The sequence below is a fragment of the Trematomus bernacchii genome, unplaced genomic scaffold (genome assembly GCF_902827165.1).
Source record: "Trematomus bernacchii unplaced genomic scaffold, fTreBer1.1, whole genome shotgun sequence".
Lineage (NCBI taxonomy): Eukaryota > Metazoa > Chordata > Actinopteri > Perciformes > Nototheniidae > Trematomus > Trematomus bernacchii.
Genome location: NW_022987611.1, coordinates 3,371,266 through 3,393,891, shown reverse-complemented (window position 1 = coordinate 3,393,891; position 22,626 = coordinate 3,371,266). Strand labels below are relative to the sequence as shown.

The 22,626-nt window shown below is 41.0% G+C and overlaps 1 protein-coding gene across 2 annotated transcripts; it reads left to right on the top strand.

The window, feature by feature from the left end:
- Positions 1-3,837: 3,837 nt before the first annotated feature.
- Positions 3,838-22,125, top strand: LOC117483614 (alpha-2-HS-glycoprotein-like). 2 transcript variants are annotated; one of them, XM_034131986.1, is made up of 7 exons: positions 3,841-4,072; positions 13,719-13,829; positions 13,938-14,022; positions 15,210-15,379; positions 20,557-20,676; positions 21,347-21,424; positions 21,783-22,125. In XM_034131986.1, exons 1-7 carry the CDS (start codon positions 3,857-3,859, stop codon positions 22,050-22,052), a joined length of 1,050 nt encoding a protein of 349 aa, XP_033987877.1. In that variant the 5' UTR covers positions 3,841-3,856; the 3' UTR covers positions 22,053-22,125. The 2 variants fall into 2 exon arrangements, with proteins under 2 accessions (XP_033987878.1, XP_033987877.1); XM_034131987.1 differs by lacking the exons at positions 20,557-20,676; positions 21,347-21,424; positions 21,783-22,125 and adding an exon at positions 16,861-17,439 and having other exon boundaries at positions 3,838-4,072.
- Positions 22,126-22,626: the final 501 nt, after the last annotated feature.

Here is a 22,626-nt window from a genome sequence, read left to right as displayed (position 1 = left end):
TACTGGATGATTGAGACCTCTAACATTCCAGCTAACAAAAGTAGTTGCCGCCTTAACCACACTCAGTGCCCTGTTTGCCTGGGTCATTGTGGGACCTTAGACAGTAAGCTAGCCCCCTGTCAGAAGGGTGAGGGAGAGGAAGGGAGGGAAAGGGGGGATGGGTCACCTTAAAAAAACTGAAATAAAACACACAGCGATAAGAACATAAACACCATTGAGAACCTAAAATAGAAGGTCCATATGTAATTGAAGTGGTTGAAACAACATTCACAATAAAGAGCTGGTCCCTCCCCAACTGAGGGACTGCTACCCGCCCCCGATAACACTCGCATCTCAACGTGGACAGCTTACCTGGCGAGATCGAGCCCCGCCAGAACCATCGATAGCTTTAGATAAACCTTGTGATAATAGATATAGACAAACCTCCAAGTTGAACATTCATAACATGGTCTCAGTAGAAGTAACAAACTTATTAACCAGTTATGACAACATATGCAAACATCCAGTATTGGTTGTTGAATGAAAAGTAAAGCAAGAAAAACGTGAACCTCCCCAGGAGAATAGGAGAGCAGTTGCTTGAACTAGCGGGCCGTAAGCCTACTGACTGTGTTATAATGTGGGCTAGTGTGAGCAGCGCGAGCTGGCTTAAATTACACAATAATAAGAAAAACCACAAACGTTCATAGCAAGCCCTAGCCCACAGCCCCATATACGTACAAGTGAATAAGTCAACGCCGCTATCCGGCGCCGCCTGTTATAGCTGCATTAGTCAGTCAGTCAGCTTACCTAGCATCTTAGCCGCTCTGTTTAGCCACGTTCCTCAAAACAAAGTCCTTCGCCTCCCCCGGGTCTGTGAAACTGTGTCGCTTTCCATCGGCCGTTGTGATCCGCAAAACTGAGGGATACCACAGTCCGTACTTGACACCATCACAGCCTCTTAGCATGCCTTTCACATCCCTGAAGGCGGCTCTCTGCTTCGCGACTGCTTGGGTGTAGTCGGGGAATACTCTGATCCTGTCTCCGTGTGACATTGTCGGATCTGTGGCCGTGGCTGCCTCGCAGAGGATCGCTTCCTTCTCCCGGTAATAGTGAAATCTCACCACAAATGGTCCTCCTGGGGCTGTTCCCGTAGGGTGCGATGGCATATGCCTAGTAGTGGCTCTTTTTCTAAGCCCAGCGTTTCCTGGAGTAGTTTAGCTACAAAGTCAGTTGGGTTCTTCCCTGCCTCCCGTTTTTCTTGTATCCCGGTGATGCGGAGGTTGCACCTCCTAGATCGCGCCTCCAGGTCCTCACTCCTGTCAGAGAAGATTTTCATGTCCTTTTTTATCTGCTGCACGTCTCGTTCGAGAGTGGTAATGAGGTCCGAGTGATCATTAGCGACCCGGTCCTCCAAAGACTTGGTGCGGCTGCTGACGCGGTCAACGGCGGATCTCAGCTCGTCCCTCAGTTGGCTTATTTCACGTCGTAATTCTTTGGACTGCATCTCGGCGTTGTCATCGATTTTCTTCAGCAGGTCCTCTCTGAGAGATTGAATGGCCTGTAGAATGGCGGTCTCATCGCCTCGTGCTGCGCTAGCGGCTAGGGGCCCTGCCCCAGCACCTTTAGCCGGGCTAGCACTATTAGCTTTCGGACCTGGCACAGCAGACGCCTTTTTGCGAGAGGAAGACGACATATTTCGAATGAAACTGTTGGGCGGAGGCAAGGAAGAACAGTTTAGATGAAAGTTACTTGAATATAATGTAGAGGGTAGTTGTCTAATATAAATATTCTGATTCTGGCGAGGAGCTCGAGAAATGCGACCTCACATGGCTCCGCTCAGACCGGAAGTCCAAAGTACAACATATTTATTATACTTATTGTACCCTGTATAAAGATTGATGCAAAACAAGGGACATTTGACCTTTTTAAGAGAGGTTTAGCAAAACAAACTCCACTTCTGAGGTGATTTGGGTGGAAATGGGCGTTTTTACCGTTTCTCTGGAACCCATTGGTCGATTTTGGTGATTGGCATCTCTTTTTTACCGTTAGAGCCAATAGAATCGAAGGGGGATTTTCACATACACACACAAAAAAAGGTGGGGGCTTTGCGCATGCAGGTTTGCATCAGAGCTCACCTATCTCTCGCTCTGACATCTGGAAACGGAAAAGCAGGTTTATTGCTTATGGATTATCAGAAATCATTTCAAAGGGACACAGACACATTGGATTAACCTATGGATTAACTTCAGCAGCGTTTTTATTGTTTTAATGCCTTGAAGACCACTTTTGACCAGACAACGACACATGTTAGCGTTTTTAGCTACCTAGCGCCACATGTTTTGATGTCTGTTTTTGTTTATAAAGTCGTGAGTTCTTATCATGGAGTGAAGTTGTACCGATCGATTCTGTGTCTTCTCACGATGCCAGTCGATATGTTGGACGTGCAGTAAAGATAAATAATAAGGGTGTTATGAGTGAGTTTCTGTGCAAAACGCTGTTAGCATTTTTTCGCTCGTGGCTAATTCATAGGCCCAGCGCTAGCTTTGTGGGGTTTTTTGAAAGAAAAAAAAAAAAAAGATCAGTTAGCTGAGTTTCTTCCCGTTACATGGATATAAAACATTCATAGTTTATTGAATATTAAGATGCCCTCAGACGCTGTTTCCTGCAGATGACGCATTTCCCCCCCGGTATCGGGGTGCGGTGTAGAAGAGGTTAATTTACTGCAACGACATGTCGGGAAACCCCCTCAAGGCGGCCCCATGCATAGCGCGCTGTAAGAAACTGAAATTTCAGTTTCGTTTCTCCGCTCCGGGGGGGAGGACTTTACTGGCATTGACCAGTGACCTTGTATACAATTCACAAGTGGACCTTTAATAAAAAAGTTTGAGTACCCCTGATCTAGCGTAATATTAGAACTTACATTTCCGGGAGCTGTTGATAACACTATACTGGTCAAAGGCAACATGTGATTAATATTGTTTCTAAGAGTAACAATTATCATTAAAAAAGCACATAAAATCATTACTACTGAGTGCTATGGGAATAGAAGGCTCAATAGAGCTGTGGCTCTCTGTCAGCCTGGCTACAGTGCTGAAAATCTGGGTTAGCGAGTTTGTGTAGCTGTTTCTGTCTTAATTGCATGTACTGTTTTCCTAGCTCTGCTTGTCCAAATATGTTTAGCCTCAAATGGCTCTCTTTTTTGGTATAACAGGTTGTGTAAGGTTAAAGGTTCCTGGGTCAATGATCGGTGAGTTGTACACTGGAAAACTGGTAAAAAAGTTACACAAGATAAATAAGGCACATGCGGCAAGTAAACGTCAATCAAGACAGGGAGGGGTTAAAAAGGGAGGCAGACAAGGAATTAGAGCTTAAGATGCTGGACGTTTATGGTTATTACAGATAACTGAGAATAAGCTTTAGACATGACACAATAGCATTCTATTTGTCTGTGATGGCATAAATACGGTTGATTACTTTTGGTTTGATTGCTGTGATGCAAGAAAAAAGTCAGACTTGATCTGATAATAAAGTATTGTCGTATCGTATCGTAGGTCTGAATGTGGGCCACAATCTCCTTCCAGCATGACAAATTGGCATATATAAGATCTAAGATTTTACAATCTTGTAAAGCTGCGATGCAACTGACAGTTTCTTTATTTGAATTGCTTCAGTAAAAATGTTACAGTGCCAGGAAAAGTTTAGCAGTAAACAAACTGTTTGAGTGAACATGCAGTGCCATGGTTAAAGTCCCTGTTTGTTCACTGACTTTGTGTGACCCTGTCCTCATGCTACCCCTCTTCAGTCTCCCTCACTAACCTCCTTTATCTGTCCCTCCCTCTGAGGTCTATAAAGGGCCCTCGCTGCAGCCATCTGCTACATGTGTCTCAGCATCATGAAGAGATTACCCACCCTGCTGCTGCTGCTGTGCTCGACGGCTCTGCTCTGCAGCGCTGCTCCAGCTGTGGAGCTGGTGACCTGCAGCGAGGATGGAGGTGCTGCGGCGGCACGGATGGCTGCACATCACATCGACGAGAACCACAACCATGGCTACAAGTTCAAGCTGAGTGAGATCAAAGGCAACAAAGTGGAAAAGGTACAAATAATTAGCATTACTCAAAATACCTACTTTCTTTATTGAACTATGGAAGTTTAAGCAGTTATCTTGGTAGCATAAAAGTGCAAATGTTACCACTTTTGTAAAAGAAAGAGTGTAAAATCAGTGTAAAAACATATTTGAAGAACACAAATAACTCAACATTATCATCCTAACCAGTGTGTTTTTTCTGTTTTGAGGGTTAGAGCAGTTTCAAGATGGAGAGCATAGTGACTAAAGTTTGCTTCAGCAAACAGAACTCTGTAAACATGTCTGTGATGTGTTTTGGTCCTGATCCATGTATTGATTCAATTCTGCTGTGACTGAGAGTGTAAGGCAAGGCAAGGCAAGTTTATTTATATAGCACCTTTCAACACAAGGCAATTGCAATAAAAAAGCAAAAAGTGCTTTACAAAAATGAAAGACATTAAGAAAATGGCATTTAAAAGTCATTAAAAAGCAAAGATAATAAAATAAACATTAAAAGAAAAAGAAAAAATACATGGATAAAAGTTACAGTGCCGTTTAATATATGAATAGTTCAATTAAAATCAGCTGCGAAAAGAAAAGTCTTCAGCCTTGATTTAAAAGTAGTCAGAGTTGCAGCGGACCGGCAGGTTTCTGGGAGTTTGTTCCAGATGTTTGGAGCATCATAACTGAACGCTGCTTCACTTTTAGTGTAGTAAATCTAAGCTGACAGAAAATGCTCTGTTTTAGTTTATAACATACAGTTAAGCACACACACACTATTTTATGATCATATAGGTTCACCAAAAACCATAAAGCATATTCAGGCAGTAGGCGTATAGATTCACACTTAAAGTATTAACACTAGAACCGCCAGAGGTTTTTGTATACCCAAAACCGCCACCTGGGTCAAATTGACCCGCTATTAGAATGCATTGATTTTCAAGGTAAAATGTTATTTTATTGAACAGTGAGTTTTGATCGCACAGGGATGAAACGTATACCAATAGAATCTGTGGGCTCTCAGCTTTTTATATGACAGGGCTCGACATTATAAATCAGGGTTGCCAACTTTGGGTACCTGGCTGAAGTGAGATTTTGATATCATGGGTTTAATTCGGTTTAATTACACATATGCGCACGAAATGACTGCTATCGTGTCAGCAGCGGGACCTTACCATACAGATGGAGCATCTTATTTCAGACTCCAGCATACAGCTTCCTGCCTACTACCAGCCAGTTACCTGCCTAAGACCTGCCAAAGACCAGTATCTGGGAATGTTAAGCCCTCCCACTATTTTCCAAGAGGGCGTTGCCAGATTTTCAATTTCAGGATTTAACCAGGAGATGGCGCTATATATTAAATAACTAGGGGCCAAACTAAGACTTAGTTTTTCACAAGAGAAAATGCAGATATTATATAAAAAACTAAAGTTAAAATCTTGTTTTTAATGCCCCAAGAGCAATAAAAATACTTGTTAAAAAAATCCTGAGTGAGGCTTTCATAAATTGCATTTAGCTGACGCTTTTATCCAAAGCGACTTACTATTTAATAAATGATAAATGATTATTCATAACAAATATGAGTGATGTGTGATTATTATTCATGCTATATACTGATATAGGGCTAAGTAAGCAATCAATCCTGCAAATGAACCCTTAGTTGTTCAATATATTTATTCAGACAATGTGAGTAGAAATACAGAAATTCTGCCCCCACCTAAGGCCAACGTTGCAATATTACAACATTTCCCTAAAAACTTACCAAAACGTAAACATTTTTAAAACTCTTTAATTTCTGCTCCAGAGGCCAGGGGTTAAATTGGGATTTTATATGTGGGGGGGCTCTGTTAGAAGGTGCGACGGGGGAGGGGGGAGAGAGTTAGATGCTCGTGAATTGTCAACGGGGGGGGGGGCCTCTCTGCACGGAGGAGCCGCGGAGGAAGAGACACACGTTCACTAAGCCAAATCACAGTGATCTGCTATTTTAAAGTAAATTCAACACATATCGACCCTAAATATAGCATATATTAAGAACGAGAAAGTGTTAACATCGTTTTTTGTAAACATATGACAAATGTGCAAGGGTGATGACATCAGAGCATCGTCCTATGGGCTTAGCCCCGGACAGGTACAACAGGTATTCACTCAGAGGGGGGTAGATACCCATTTACATGTCAAAAATCAACATACAGTAGGGGGCTGGGGGATGGTGAACGGTATGGTCAATGTAATTAATTCATGTAGTAAAAACATCTCAGGTCAGTAACACTGAAAGCTAAATGTGCGTACGTAGCGCTGTAACTTCCTCCACAAAAGCAGCCTTCTGTTTATTCAACGTGGTGGGGGCCGAAGGAACCGGGCAGAGTTTTTCGCCGGTCAACGTGTGTGAAAGTTTAGATCTTCCTTATTGAGCTTTAAAACAAATGAATAACGACTATATATAATAATAAAATAAACACCGGCATTAAATAAAAAGTCATGAAAGAGATAAGGAGGAGAAAAGGTTTAAGGAAGTAAGCAAGGAATACAGAATGTCGAAATCCTCTGTTTCACGCGATGTCGAACATTGAAAAGTCCTTATAAAATGTTAGAATTTAAAAGAGTCTTGAAAAAGCATGGTGATGGCAATAAATGCATTAATGAATCCCCAAAATCTACAGAATACATTTAATTTAAGGGGAGCAATTACTGAGAAGTATATAATGAGAACTGCTACCAATGGTGGCCTATTTAGTTTATTAAGAAATACATATCTTTAGCTATTCATTCGCAGAAATGTAAAGTGATCTATCTAAGTTCTATTCATATTCTTGACGGGAAGAATTAGTATACAATAGGCTTTAAAAGCCTTCTCCAAATCAAACCAAGATATCTTGGGTCAGTCTTTTCTTCCAAAAAGTTTGTGACAAGATGTGAAGTTAACAGGTATTCACTCAGAGGGGGGTAGGTGAACCGGGCAGAGTTTTTCGCCGGTCAACGTGTGTGAAAGTTTAAATCTTCCTTATTGAGCTTTAAAACAAATGAATAACGACTATATATAATAATAAAATAAACACCGGCTGTTGTTATGCCTGCTGTAACGTGAAATTACTCCGTTCTCCGCTTAAGTAATTATGCCGTTACAAGCTTCATAGTTGTATTTATCATCTAAATTTGCCGAAACAAGTTTAATATTCTGAAAGCCAAGACTTTGTTTATTTGAAATCAGATGAAAACAAACTGTAACGGACCCTGCCGTGTTATCTTGATATTTCCGGCACAGAGCCTTTCATACCGGCAATGCGCGATAGAAACAACAGGAACTGCGACAGCATAAATATGCGAACACAAACCTACAGACTGCTGGAGAAGAGATATCCAAGGGGGGGGTTGGGACACACACATTCCGATGGCCAATTAGTTTTAAACAAAGAGTAGGCTATACTCAACATAGGGGGGTGGGGGCTGGTGAACGGTATGGTCAATGTTTGTCACACTGTGACATTTTGACTTTATTTGATCATTTCAGTTAAAAACTAACGTTCATATTTCATATTACTGTTTTGCCTGGCTGGACCTGTCATTTACAGGAAAGGAGTGCACGCTACTAAAGAGACACGCTACCATGGAAACCAAACAATGGTGTTGCTGTATTGAAGTCCGAGTGGAAACAGTCATATTTAAGCTTGTCACTCAGAGTAACCTACAGTTAACTTAACTGTTGGAAAAGAAAGATCAGGGGGGGGAGAGAGCTGTGATGGGCCATTAGGTGTGTAAACACACAGCTGAGAGCTGCCGTTTCATTCTGACTGTTTAAAAAACGGTAACAACGGACTATTTTTCTTAGCGGATAAATGTCAATTTAAATCAATACATACAACTATTTTTTAAATCAATAAAAACATTTTCTAAATCCATAAAAGCATTTCAATTAATATTGGGAGTCATGTCGTTACTTTGTTGAGAATGTGGCCATGTAATAAGCGGGATAATTTGCAGCGACTTGGTCATTATGGGGAAAAATAACACCCAGGGATCAAGATCCCTCCGCTACGCGGATCTTGATCTGCCTGACAAGGCTCCATTAAAATATAAATATTTTTAGTGAATTACTGAGTTTAGGCACGTTAATAACATTTTAATGAAGTTGAATACAGTATATTCATATCTGTCAGTGATTTCATGTCAATTCGGCGAACATAAACATAAATGATCGTGGTGAAGATGATTAAATTAGGATTAAAAATCGAGAGCCGGCTGCATTTCCTCTCGTTCGTTTTTTTCAACTAAACAACATTATTTTGTTAAATAACAACATGGTGATGTTTTGAAAATGATTACATGTATTATTTAGCACAGACTATGATCCTATCCGTGACATATGGATCTTAACAAAGATCCGCTATACATTAGTACCAGACATACTGTACATCCAGCTTACTGTGTCGAAGTTGATTTCACATGACTCCAGTGTGGAACCCCACTGCACCCCCTGGTGGATCAATGATCCATTGCAGCTGGCTTCACAATAATTACATTTATTTATCACGGGGGCGGTATCAAGTCAGACTGGGGGCCGGCTCTTCATCACGGGCCGATCACGGGCCGATCACGGACCAATCAGGGACCAATCACGACCCTCGCGTTTCAAACTGTCCAAAATAAGACGCTCCATCTGTATATATAGGATATATATACAATATATACAAATACACAATAATGGACACAGACTATAAAGGGCACACAGTTTCATTCACTAATGAAAGTCAAACATGTTTGTTTCCACTGTTTTATTGTGTACCTGTCGCGATAAGCAATTAATTGACTTATCGTACGATAAATAAAAATGAACTCGATAACTTTTCTGACCTCGATAAATTGCCATTTACATGAGGATGTGACTAGCAGTTTGAAAGGATGTACTTGAATTATTATTATATATTATCATTATGTCAGTGGTCTAAAATGGTCATACAACGGTGCCGACAATATTATCGTTTATCGCAATAATTTCCGGGAAAATGTATCCAACTAAATTAATTATCGTGAGAGGCCTATACATGAAACACACACACACAAACAAATCTACAGACTTACTCCAAACTGCCAAATATATGAATTAACACACTCTCACTCTCATACTCTTTGACTCTATTTTGGCCTAGTAGAACAATAAGCAGCAGACTTTTACTTTTTTATAATTTCTACTGGATCTTAGATCTGCGCATGCGCAATACGGGTCGGCAGTTGCGGCTCCAGAGTATTTTTGTTGGGTAATCTATGGTAGGGCTAACCCATACAGTGGTGGGGCTCAAGTCAGTATTTGCAATGTAATTACATACACGCTCCCCCCGACAGTGAAACGCCACGCGTGAGGTTTAGATTATTTCCCTGTCTCAATCCAAATTGAACTGTATGAAATAAAAAGGCACATTTGTCTTGTAGTAAATAAAAAGGGCGACCTGGAGCCAATCCTGCAATTTCCCCACAAGTGAAAGAGTTAACATGCTGAAGACCCAACCCCTGCAGGGGGGTCTGGGGGGATTCTCCCCCAGGAGATTTTTTTAAATACTAACATAAAATCCACACATTCTGGTACTCTCTAGAGAAGAAAAATAAATAAATCTATTACTACACGACATATTTAAAAAAATGAATGCCATTTTAGTTTTTTGTGACTTTGTTCTGAAAGCTGAAGCTGCTGCTCATCACAGAGAGAAGAGGGAAGAGGCTGTGTGAATTACTTTACATTGTGGATAAGGGTGGATAGCCCCCATTGTTCTGTGTCAAAATGAAAGACAGCCCACACACCTATCAATCATCAAACCGCGGGGTCTTATTTCATTACGTGTTGATTTCTATCAACACGTAATGTTGTATCGATGTATAGAGATGTACTACAGCAAAAGTATTCTTCGTCGGGACTTCCTGCAACAACACCACGCCGTTATCGTGATTCTGATTGGGCAGAAGACATTATCAAAGATGTTCTATTGAGAAGACGATCACTACGTGACAAAAGTTTTCAAAACCGTTTCTAGTCTTCGGCATTCTTGTTTTTGGCGTGAGAATAGTTTGGGCAGCGTGAGAGCGTGAGATTGAAAGCGTGTGTCACACGCCAGATGCGTGAGAGTTGGCAACCCTGTATAAATGGCCCGCTGGCCCGGAAGCATTATTTAGACACCCCGGCCAGCATAACGTACTTTCAACTCGCCCCACAGCTGTTTGCTGCGGGGCGCAGCGCGAGCAGTCTCCCGGGAGCGGGAGCGCACGTCCGTCCGTCCGTCTGTCTCTCTGTCCGTCTCTCTTGCATGTCCGTCCTTCCTTGTCCTCTCCTTCCCCTCCCTCGAGAAGAGGAGAAGGAATGAGGAGACGAGGAGAAGGGAGAGGAGAGAGACGAGGAGAGTAGAGAGCGAGAGAGAAGAGCCGAGTAGAGAGAGCGAGAATAGAGAGCGAGAGAGAAGAGGAGCGGAGAGAGAGCGACGAAGAGAGAGAAGCGAGAGAGAGAGCAGAGACGAGAGAGAGAGATGAGATACCAGAGAAGAGAGAGAGAGAAGAGAGAGCGGAGCGATGAGAGAGAGATGAGATAGGAGAGAGCAGAGAGAGCAGAGAGAGAGAGAGAGAGAGAGAGAGAGAGCAGAGAGAGGAGAAGATGAGAGAGAGAGAGAGAGAGAGAGAGAAGAGAGTAGATAAAGAGAGCAGAGAGAGAGAGAGTATGAGAGGAGAGATAGAGAGCAGAGAGAGAGAGTGAGAGAGAGATGAGAGAGAGAGAGGAGAGAGAGAGAGAGAGATGATAGCGAGAGGAGAGACGAGAGAGAGACGAAGAGAGAGAGAGAAGGAGAGAGAGAGAGATGAGAGCGAGAGGAAGAAGAGAGCAGAGAGAGCGAGAGAGAGAGAGAGAGATGAGAGAGAGAGAGAGAGAGAGAGAAGAGAGAAGATAGAGAGAGAGATCTCTCTCTCTCCTCTCTCTCTCTCTCTCTCTCTCTCTCTCTCTCTCTCTCTCTCTCTCTCTCTCTCTCTCTCTCTCTCTCTCTCTCTCTATCTATCTATCTATCAATATATCTATCCATCTATCTCTCTCTCTCAATCTATCTCTCAATCTATAAGGAACCGCAGTAGACAAAAGGCGTTGCTATATCAACACGTCATGTTTATATGAAAAGGGGTGGGGTCAATATGACCCGCTGGGCGGAAATAGGTATAAATGGCAATTGGGGCGATTTCTTCAATCTGACTTCATATTGACAATTTGTAACAACATAGGGTGCTACATAACACACTTTCAGGAAAAGTCACGGACTGGGAGACTTTAATATTTTATTGAAAAAAAGTTACATACAATAAAAAACAGCTCTCACACACACACCAGCCCGATTTTGGGAGTCAGAGGCCGTCAGAGGCCGTCAGAGGCAGTCGGGCATTCGCGGCGCCCTACTCATGTTTGTGTGTCCCGCACCGTCGTCTCTTTGCGGCACCTTTTCACACCTCCCGACGCCGATTCAGAGAAAGTCGGCCCAAGCAATCACTCTTATTGGCTGTTCACACTACCGCTGCCTGCTGGTAAGGACAGTTATTGCCACTCGTTGACTGAAGTATTTGCGGTGTGTTCGTAGACGGGCGGCGTAGCGGGCGACGTAGCCGACGCAGCCGATGAAGGCGACGAAGCTGACGAAGCTGACGTAAAAGTCGGGATGCCTTCGGTACGCGTTCTTTGGTCTCAGGTGGGTGTGTAGCGGCCTTTAGCCTACAGCAGTACAGCAGTACAGCAGTACAGTTTACCGAGAACTCATATTTTAATCCGGCTAGTAATCCCTCATTTAAAATGTAATAGTAATCTGTTTAGGTATTTTTTTAGGTAACTGCAAGGGAATACAGTTACCTTTTTCTTTTTATGTATCGTAATTAAGTAATCTTGTTACATGTAATCCGTTAATCCCCAGGCCTGACAACGTTACAGGTTGGATTCCAGCCCCTACATTGCGTGTCGCAACACCTCTTGAATGTCCAGTGTTTGTAGGTGCACTGTTACAAAAAAAACACAGATGAAGACATCCGTTCAGTTATATAATAACTAGGGCTGTCAAGTTAACGCGTTAACGCAAAAATATAAAGCATATTTGTCCACTCATATGTTGATAAGAGTATTAAAAACTTGAAAAATATCCCTCTAAGGTACATTTAGAACAGATAAAAAATGTGCGATTAATTTGCGATTAATCGCGATTAACTATGGACAATCATGCGATTAATCGCGATTAAATATTTTAATCGACTGACTGCCCTAATAATAATGCATGTATCATTACATTTTCATTAAAAAAAGTCTAACCCCTTGCAATATGTAATGACTTACTAAAAAATGTGGCAAAATGAATGAAATGTGTGTGCAAGCTGTTTATCACAAAATGCAGCAGAATATTATAAAATGTAATTTTTATTACAAAATGAAGATATTTTACATATTTATTCGAAAAAAGAAGAAAAAAAAGCTGCTGGTCCAAACTCTGTTATCGTCCCACAGGGGACTTTCTTACTTATAACATAATCAGTGTTACAACCACCAAAGAAACCATTTCTGAAATGTATTTTCAAAGCCGATCGAATTAAATCAGTGAATTAACGGAAGAAAACCTATCAATTTATATTCCATTTTTTCTTTAAAATAATTGTGACAAAGATTAAATTGTGAGATATTAAAGGTCACCTATTATGCAAAATGCACTTTTTGATGTCTTTTATACATAAATATGTGAAAGGAGACTCACAAAGTGTCAGAAAATACTATTTTCTTCCTTATCTCTAAAAACGGCGGTACAACGGAGCTGATCCAGATTTGCTGCAGTCATGACGACATTAGTAAAATGTGGACTGGCTTTACATTGACCTCTGCCGGTAGAGTAGATATTCTTCTCTTCACAGACTCAGAGCTCACTGCTCACTGCATGCGGAAAGGGGCGTGGCTCGGGTTTTATTTGAAGCTACTGACCCAGAATCAGCACTTTTGAAACAGGGTGGAAAAAGAGGGGTATGAGGCCTTTTTGTATAGATATGGCCCTATAATATATTGTTCAAATATAGCATAATAGTTGAGCTTTAAAATAGGGATATTTCATCATGTAATTAAAAATGTATTTAAATGACCTCAACAGTCTCTTTTAGTATGTTCTCACTAAACAATATGTTTATATTGTAGATTTCCAAAAGCTCCATATCATCTCACTAAGTTCTGCCACACTACCCTGCTACTCCGCTTCCTTCATTGGCTACCAGTAGCTGCCTGATTCTGCTTCAAGAAGCTGAGCTGGTCTCCCTTGAAAAAGAGATGAAAGACACTGGTGCTGGCCTAGAGTGCTGTGATTGGATCTGGTCCTTCCTACATGGTTAAACCATACGCTCCCCATTGATATCAGGACAGCAGAAAGTCTACACATCTTGCTTCATAGATTGAAAACACATCTGTTTTACCCGTACTGCTGACAGAAATGAAACAAAATGCAATATTTAAAACATTTGTCATTTGAGAGTATTGCAGTAGAACTCACCATGTATAGTGCACATATGGCTTATTTGAAGCAAATGTACTTGCAGGTTTCTTGGGGTTCTGAGTTTCTATCTTTGCTCTTATTGTAGGTCTCTTTGGATAAAGGTGTCATCTAAATGAAAATGAAATGTGACTTACACTCTCTGGTGTTTGCAGGTCCATGGCGGCTGTGAAATCGAGCTACAGTTGGACCTTATGGAGACAACGTGCCACACCATCAACCCTACGCACTTTGAGGACTGTATGATCCGCAACGATTATGAACGGGTCAGTTACTCTTTAACCAAATTGTGTCACGTTCATGTACAGCCAGATTGACGTATGGTTATTGGTTATGTGAGGTCTCGACAGAACAAGCTCTGTGTTTCTCTGTAGATGGTGATGGCTAACTGCTTCGTTTGGATGAGTGTGAGAAATGGTGACGCCAGAGTCCGAAATTACCATTGTGACACGCGAAAAGGTGGGTCTCTGTCATGCAATACACCTGATACGCAACAGAACATTGATAATGGACAATTTGCCCAAAACTCTCAACTTTGGATAGGGTTTTTACTTTTAGATAATTTTTTTCTTTGGGGGCGGGGGGAGGGGAGCAAGGAATAAGACATGCAGGAATCTAACCCTGTACATTGCAATGCAACCAATCGCTCAGAAGGCCCTATTCATGTCTATAATATCTCGATATGACTACTACTATAGAGTAAAGGCCCTGACACACCAGGCAGTCACCAGAGAACTCGCCGACACCGACATCGACTGTTGCATCGGCGAGTTCTCCTGCGTCTTGGCCATGTGTCGCACTGGAACACACCGCAAAGACTTCAGCCGAGCACGTACGAACTGCGCATGCGTGAGTGGCAATAACTCTCCTTACCAGCAGGCGGCGGTAGTGTGTATTCGTCATTCAAAAGAGGCAACAACCGGAAGACAGAGAAGAAGAACAGACTGATATAAACAAACAACAAATAGCGTGTGCGTTCCATTTTCACTCTCGTCCATCGAAAACATGTTTTAGAATATAAAAATACATGAATGATGAAATGAGCACATAAAGTGCAGACATACTATAAAATCACAGTTAATAGACCTGCATCTGATGATCGCAGTGTGCTGGCGGGTGTGTAGTTTATTGAGTCAGCAATGTAGTAATGTATGTAATGTAATAATGGCCACTTCTTGCTAAATGTACATTTCCATGTGATGCTTTTATCCGAGGCGACTCACAATAGGTAAATGAACAGCAGTAGACACTATCTCATTTACTTAGACTTTAAGTATCACCTGCTGGGGTTTAGCTGCTGTCTTGTGCCTTCTTAAATCGTTTGTTTACGTCCCTCACTTCCGTTTCGCTTCTCATTTGCTAGCTGAACAGCTGATCAGAGTGGTTTCTTGGCCCGATAGCTTGTGTCCGACAAATGGCCGATTCAACATGTTGAATCGGCCATTTGTCGACCGTGAAAGGCCAAATAATGCGTGTCACGGCCGAGGGTTCGGGACACACCAAACTGACTTTGGGCGACAGGGCACGCTTTGTCGCCAGACAACCGAAGACGGCCGATATCGGCCTGGTGTGTCTGGGCCTTTACAGTTGGGAAAACTATTGGTTATGACTGATAAATAATTGTTTGTGTGTGTGCGTGTGTGTAGTGAGAACAGACCGTGAATTTGGGAGCTTCTGCCCTGACTGCCCCACTATAATCTCACTTCATGACACTGAGGGTTTGAAGTTTGTACAAGAAGCTGTGCAGAGAGTCAACAAGAACACCACCAATCAGAACTACTTCATCCTGAAGGACGTGGGACGGATTGATATTGGGGTAAAGCACACACACACACATTCATTTAATTTCAATCTTTATTTCGAACAGATTTTAGAACATGTGAAAAACAGAATAGCGTATTGTTAAAATACAGTATTTATCAATATTCATAATAATATTTATATATTCAACAAAAAATAGTCATATCTAACAAAATATTCAACAAAACATTTTTCATATTAATATGTATATAAATCATGTGTCCGAAAGGGAGCAGGAGGAAGCAAATGCTTATTAATTCCCACCCCTTACTTACTGCTGATCAATGATTATCCTTTAAATCATTTCTGCAAGTTATTCCTACTTACATATTTACATTAATACATACATTTACAATCATTTCTCATTTTCAATCACCTTTCTTCATTCTCATAGTTTTCCAAATAAGTGTTTCTGTACATCCTTTTAAAGTGAATTATATTTATGCTTTGTTTGAACTCCTGCTCCAAACCGTTCCATAAAGTCACCCCACAGATTGTTCTGCTCCTCTCAGAGTTCTTCTGACCTTGATTTGTTTCAAATGTAGATTTCCTCTCAGATGATAAATTGTTGTCTGTTGCTTAAATAATCTCTCAGCCAGTCTAATCCCACCCCTCTGATGACATACCTTTCCAGTGTTGTCAGTAACATGTTGTGATCTATGGTGTCAAATGCTTTTTGTAGGTCTATAAATATTCCCACTGCTAGTTTTTTATTGTCCATGCAGTTTGCTATTTCCTCACTTAATTCCTTTAGTGCCATATATGTTGATCTGTCTTTCCTGAATCCATATTGACTGTCGTCCAAAAGCTGATGTGTTTCCATGAAATTGTCAAGTCTTTTTGTAAAAAGCTTTCCAAGGATCTTGGAAAACTGGGAGAGCAAAGAAACAGGCCTGTAATTTGTGTAATGATGTTTATCCCCAGTTTTATATAATTTTATAACTTTTGCTATTATTTTATTAGGGAATTTACCAGATTAAAAAGACAAGTTACAAAGATGTGTTAATGGTTCTGCAATTTCTTCAATAATGTTTTTGACTATAATCATATAAATATTATTCCAATCGGTCGAGGATTTGCTTTTACATGTCCGTACAGTGTCTATGATTTATTTTCCTCCGACTGCTCTGAGGAAGAAAGAGCTATTGTTTTCATTCCAGAGGTCTGTATCTTCCCCTTTAGTTGTTTCTACGCTTTTCATTCTTTCTGCCAGATCTGCCCCCACATTTAAAAATAATTGGTTAAAACCATTAACCAATTACAATTATTTTTGTCCACAAAAATAACCTGTACTTTTTGCTCCGTTTCTAACGATACTATGTAATACCTTACATAAAACTTTCATATTATTCTTATTTTTCTCTAATAATTGTATTATAGTATTCTTTTTTACATATTCGCATAATATTGGTTAATTTATTCTTATATCTTTTACATTTATTTTCTGCTTCTGAAGTTCTATATATATATATATATAGTGTATTTTTCTTTTTGCAGGCATTGTTTAAGCCATTAGTGATCCATGCACTGTGAGTATGTTTTTGTCTATCCCTGCAGGACAGTTTTTGTCATAAAGTGATTTAAAAATGTTTAGAAATGCATCATATGCCTTGTCAATATCTCTCTCTCAATTCTGATTTAGTAAGTCATTCTTAAATGCATTTATGTTTTCTTCAGTTCTCAATCTTTTGTGCAGGTCTCCCTTGAAAAAGAGATCAATGATCTCAATGGGATTTCACCTGGATAAATAAAGGTTTTGAATTTAATTGAATTGTATTTGAAATGGCTGGCGACTTTAGGTTTCTTAAAACTGCAGTGATAGACAATAAAAAAAAGGTAAATGATCACTAATGTCAGTAGTCCACCTATGTATTGTTTTCCATAATGTTTGTGAATATGTTGTCTATTCATTAATAGAAGCTGAATGAGATATTCAGAATGTGAAGTTATTCTACTAGGTCTGGTGAATTTAGGATACAAACCCATACTGTACAATGTATTGATGAAGTCTTCCGTCATGTTATGCTTTTTTGGATTCAACAGGTCAATATTGTAATCCCCACAGATAAACATCATTTTTGGTGATCATTTAGTAAACATTTTTTCTATCCTATCTGTAAATGTGTCAATATAGGTTCCAGGAGCTCTGTATATACAGCTCACAATAACATTTTTAGACTTTTCCATACACATTTCTACTGTAACACATTCAAACAAATCATCAACAGCTGTTGTCATGCTCTCCACCACCTTATAGTGAATTCCTTTATCCACATAGATTGCCACACCCCCTCCACTCTTATTCCTTCTGTTTGTATAATTCAGTTCATAGCCATCCATCTCAAAGTCCACACCTTTCTCAGCACTGATCCCGGTCTCTGATATTGCTATGATGTTGAATGGGTTCTTAAACTGACTTAGATATTATTTGATGTTGAGGAAGTTGGCTTCTGCTATTGAAGTGGATAATTGATATGTGCTCTTCTGATTGACACGTTACCTTGCATTGCTCTTCTGTGAAATAGTTGCAGGCGTTGTTGATATTGTTAAGTAAGTTGTTTTCCAGATCAATATAATTGTCCATGTCCTGTGTTTTATGCTCTGTATGCAAAAGTTTCTAGTCTTGATAGAGATATGTGTTTAATATCTGGAATTGTCATGGTAGTGTTTTATTTTCGTTACCTTGTCTGGTTTGTTTCATTGATATTTTTCCAGTTCCTCTTGAGGCCTGTACTACGAATCCAGTTCAACATACCCTGGATATGTTTGAGTTACCCGGCTTACCTAACCAAAAACAAACGCGTTCTCGCTAAGTGGTGCTACGACGCTGGTTATCAACTCGGTAACTCAAGCCAGGGTTTCTCTGTCCGGCTGAGTGCGCGTTCACATGAAAGGGCCGGGGTTAGCAACATTTGACTAATCACACACATTGACAAGCGTACTGACAGAGCAGCGTCATACTTCCTGAATGAAAAGTGAACTGTAATATTAGTCAAATATGAAGAAGTTAAACTTTAAACATCCATGATTTAAACACTTTATCCAGGATAAAAGCCACATAGCTGCACCTGCAAGGTGAATACAGCTGGTAAAAGAAAAAGTGTTTGAATGCGAACATTAACAGGTTTATGATATCACTGCCCCGTCCAAGACACGAGTAGATCTGACTTTAATTACATTTGACTCGAGTGTTTCGTCAACTTAATGTGTTGCTTAAAATAATACTTCTGCATACAGTATGTGACACTGTAAGTGTTGCATGGCCAGATACGCCTCAGCTGACTCAGATAAGGAAATATATGATACATTATGATGTGATATGATGTGATATGAATGATAATGGGACACAGTCTGCACTCACAGTGCCGCTGACTGTACGTAATGTTACCTTGATCCGGTTACTTATGTTGTGGCAGATATTTAAGTAAGCTTTCTTAACGCTAATGTTATAATAGTCAGATTGCTCCTCTGAAGATGGGAGGTGATATTCTATTAATTTTCACGGTCACAGTCAGTTGATTTTTGCCGGCCGTCTTTCCTGCAACGGCAGTTTTTCTGTATTTCCTTTATCCTGTAATATGACTTGATCGATTTAAACTCCGCACATGGAGCTCTGATTGATCTGCAGGCGGCGCTTTCACTGAGTTGATCTCGTATCCTGGAACCAAACATGCTCCGGAGCAGGTTTGCCGTTCAGCATAAGTTACCATGGAGATCTAGCCCTGGATGTATAATAAGAACTGGATACAGCGTCGGAGGCGGGGTCTCGTTCTTTCCTATGAGAGCTGCTCATCGGCAAAATGGCCCAACATTTGAGAGAGCGAAACGCCACAGATTACCCGTCATGCCTGGCTAGAGTATGCGCAGTCGCGTTGCCCCTTAAGCCCTGCCCCCCGAGCTCCCACTCTCTGCTCACTAGAATGAGTGGAGAGAGAAAATTACATTACATTTCATTTAGCTGACGCTTTTATCCGAAGCTACTTACATTTACCAATTACAGGGACATTCTCCCTGGAGTAACTAAGGGCTAAGTGCCTTACTCAAGTGGTGGTGTTCCAGGCGGGATTTGAACTCACAACCTTCCGATCTTCAGCCCAGCTCACTATCTATTAGACCACCACTACCCAAATAAATCTAGATTCGGCTAATAAGGGCTATAAAATAGTTTATACTGGGTAGTTTATTTAGTTAAAAAAAAATCCACCGATTTACAAACGTCTCTTTCCCCATGTTAGTCAATGGGAAAAGTTGTTTTGGGCCAGGTGACGTCAAAGACTGATACGGAAGTTGCAGTACCGCCGTTTGGACACAACGAATTTTGGGCACAGAGTCCGGAACACTTCCTGGGGGATTGGATCTAGCCCGGTAAGAAGTGAACCAGTGCCGTAGGACCGGGAACCCAGAGTTTTCCCTGAAGTTAACTCGCTAAGCAAAAATCCGGCTTCGTAGTACAGGCCTCTGGTCCCTGATGATTAACACTTTGGCTTGTTCTGGGGATCCGTTAAGCTTGATGAAGATGTTGCAGTTTGCAGTCCATGTTGATTTTATTTTTCGTTGTTTTCTCAGGAATCTGGCCTTTCTGGCGATCTCAGCATTTCTTTTAATGAGGTTTTCATTCATATATACATCCGAGCCCTTAAGCCGTCTTCCCTGTTTCAAAAGTTCAGTTTTCTGTTGGCAAACCTTATTATTATTGTCGGTTTATCTGTTTTATTTCTCCATGGTCTCGATGTTGTCGCTGTCAATCTCTATTCCCTTGGAGTTGAGGAAGGCCGTCACCTGTAGCTCCACAGATGTAGCATCCTCCTCGCTTGTGTCTCCTCCGGTCATCCTCGTCGCCGCCCGGGCGTATGAGCGGGGTTTCATCTTCAGTCCAGTGATTATGATGTTGTTAATTCAGGTGTATTGCTCCAGCTCATCCACCCGATTTTCCAGCAAGAATATCCTCTTTTCCTTTTCTGAGTCTTCTAGCCTCAGGGCTTTAACTTCCTCCACCAGGCTCATAATTGTTATCTGTTGCTGTCTTACAACAGATACCTCCTATGTCAACATGTCTAACGATCGTTTAATTGTCGTCAACCTCCTCAGCATGCGGAGGAATCTTTTTTGGTGGCATTGCGTTTTGTTTAGGATTATTATATAACAGAGAGAAAGAGGAAATGAGTGTTTCAGTCTCTCTGCTTCACCCACAAGCTCCAATGGAGTTCGCCCGGGATGATCTACGGGTCTGAGATTGCCCTCGTGGAGTCCCATTGCCCAATGGGACCCAGAATCCTTCCTGAGACATGCAAACCCCTCTGCCCTGATCGAGCTGTAAGTACAACTCGTACGAATAGAAGACACACTTTGACATGTAATCACTGAATTTGCAAGAAACTATCAGACGAAGACAAGTTTTACTTCCAGTTTAAATGCTAATTAAAACACAATACATGGGGAGATCTCAATGACTTGGTCTATAGGTTACCTTGACTCACACTATCCCTTTTAAGTAAGCGCATTTTCCTCAGTGTAAATATTACAAACAAATGATGCCAACATTTAAACCGGTAAATCTCAAAATCAACAAAATATGGAAATAGGTCTAAGAATGTTTTCATCACTTCAATGATGGAACTTTATCATGTTACCAATACATGTAATGTCATGTGACCGACTTTATGATTTACATTGTTTCCCCTGACTACTTTCCGTCAAGTGACAGAACTCGTTATATCATGTGACAAACATTTTGTCTTGTGACCAACGTTATGTATTGTTACCAACCTAATGTCATGTTACTGACTGTTTATTGACTTTGACTATGACTTTGATATCATGAGATAGACTTCATGCCATGTGAAGGATTTGTTCATGTTACCGACACACTGTTATGTGACCACTATACATCAAGCGACCGTCATTATGTCGTGTGACGTTTTTTCTAATGCAATCATAGTGTTTCTCACTGAGATAATTGTCTCTCTCTCTATTCTCTTCGAAGCGCCATGCTTTCTGCCGTTCATATTCCTCCACATCCGAGGGACTAATGTCTGTTGTGTGCGATTACTACCCTCCAATGGTGAGTCCGCATTCTACACATAAACGCTCGTAATATGTGTGCCTTTTATCTATTATTGTAATATTATATTTTATTATAATGTTATGTTTGGTGTGAAGCACTTTGGTAAACCCTCTGTTTTTATTATGTGCTATACAAATAAAGTGGATTGGATTGGATAATACTATCCATTTGTCTATATCTATTATTGATCAATTGTGTAACTAGATATCTGTGCAGAGATCAGAGATGGAGGAACTACTCTGATTCAAAACTTATGTCAAAACAGTACTTTTTGTACTTGAGTAAGTATACTTAGTTACTGTCATGACTGGCAGAATTTCACTTACACTGACTCTGTTGGGTCTGCTCTTAACAGAAATCTACTGCCCTCGGCAATGGTGAGCGGGAGCCCATATGTACGCCCGAAGATACTGTGGGGCTTCCTCCTCCCCCTGCTGTTTGTTATTGTTACCGTCGTCCCCGTCCTGGCGAAGAAAGGCCGCATCATATGCCTTCATTCCACCACCTCCCCTGCCCTGGATTGGACGCAGCTATCCACGCCATTTGCACCTGGCCCCGTCCTGCGCCCCGCGAGAATAGGCCACAGATACACAGATGGAAAACATGTGATTGTTACCGTCTGTAATGTAATATGTGGAAAATTTGAAAGTCTTTAAACATATTACAAAGTAATGTCCAATAAACAATCATGGTTTCAATCATGGGGTGCAGCTTCTTCTTTCATTGAACTGCCTGAGCAGCAGTTTGGATTTTGATCAGAAATACGTGAGACTTCCTTAAAGGGACCTATTATGCTTTTTGGGGTTTTTCCTTTCCATATGTGTTATATGTGACGCTCTGTTATTTAACCTGTTTCACGCCTTCCCCCCGGTACCGGGCGGATAAACGCGTCATGTGCAGGAAACAACGTCTAAGGAATCTTAATATTGAATAAAACTATGAATGTGTTATATCCATGTAACGGGAAGAAACTCAGCTAACTGATCTTTTTAATTTTTTTTTCTCAAAAAAACCCCACAATGCTAGCACTCAGCCTCTGAATTAGCCTCGATCGAAAAAACGGGACCGACAAGGCACATAAACTCACTCAGAACTCCCTTATTACTTATCCTAGATGCACAACCAAACACTATTTTTTGGTGTCCTGGAGACACTGAATCTAACGGTGCCCACCTCAACACTCAGTGATAAACATTCGC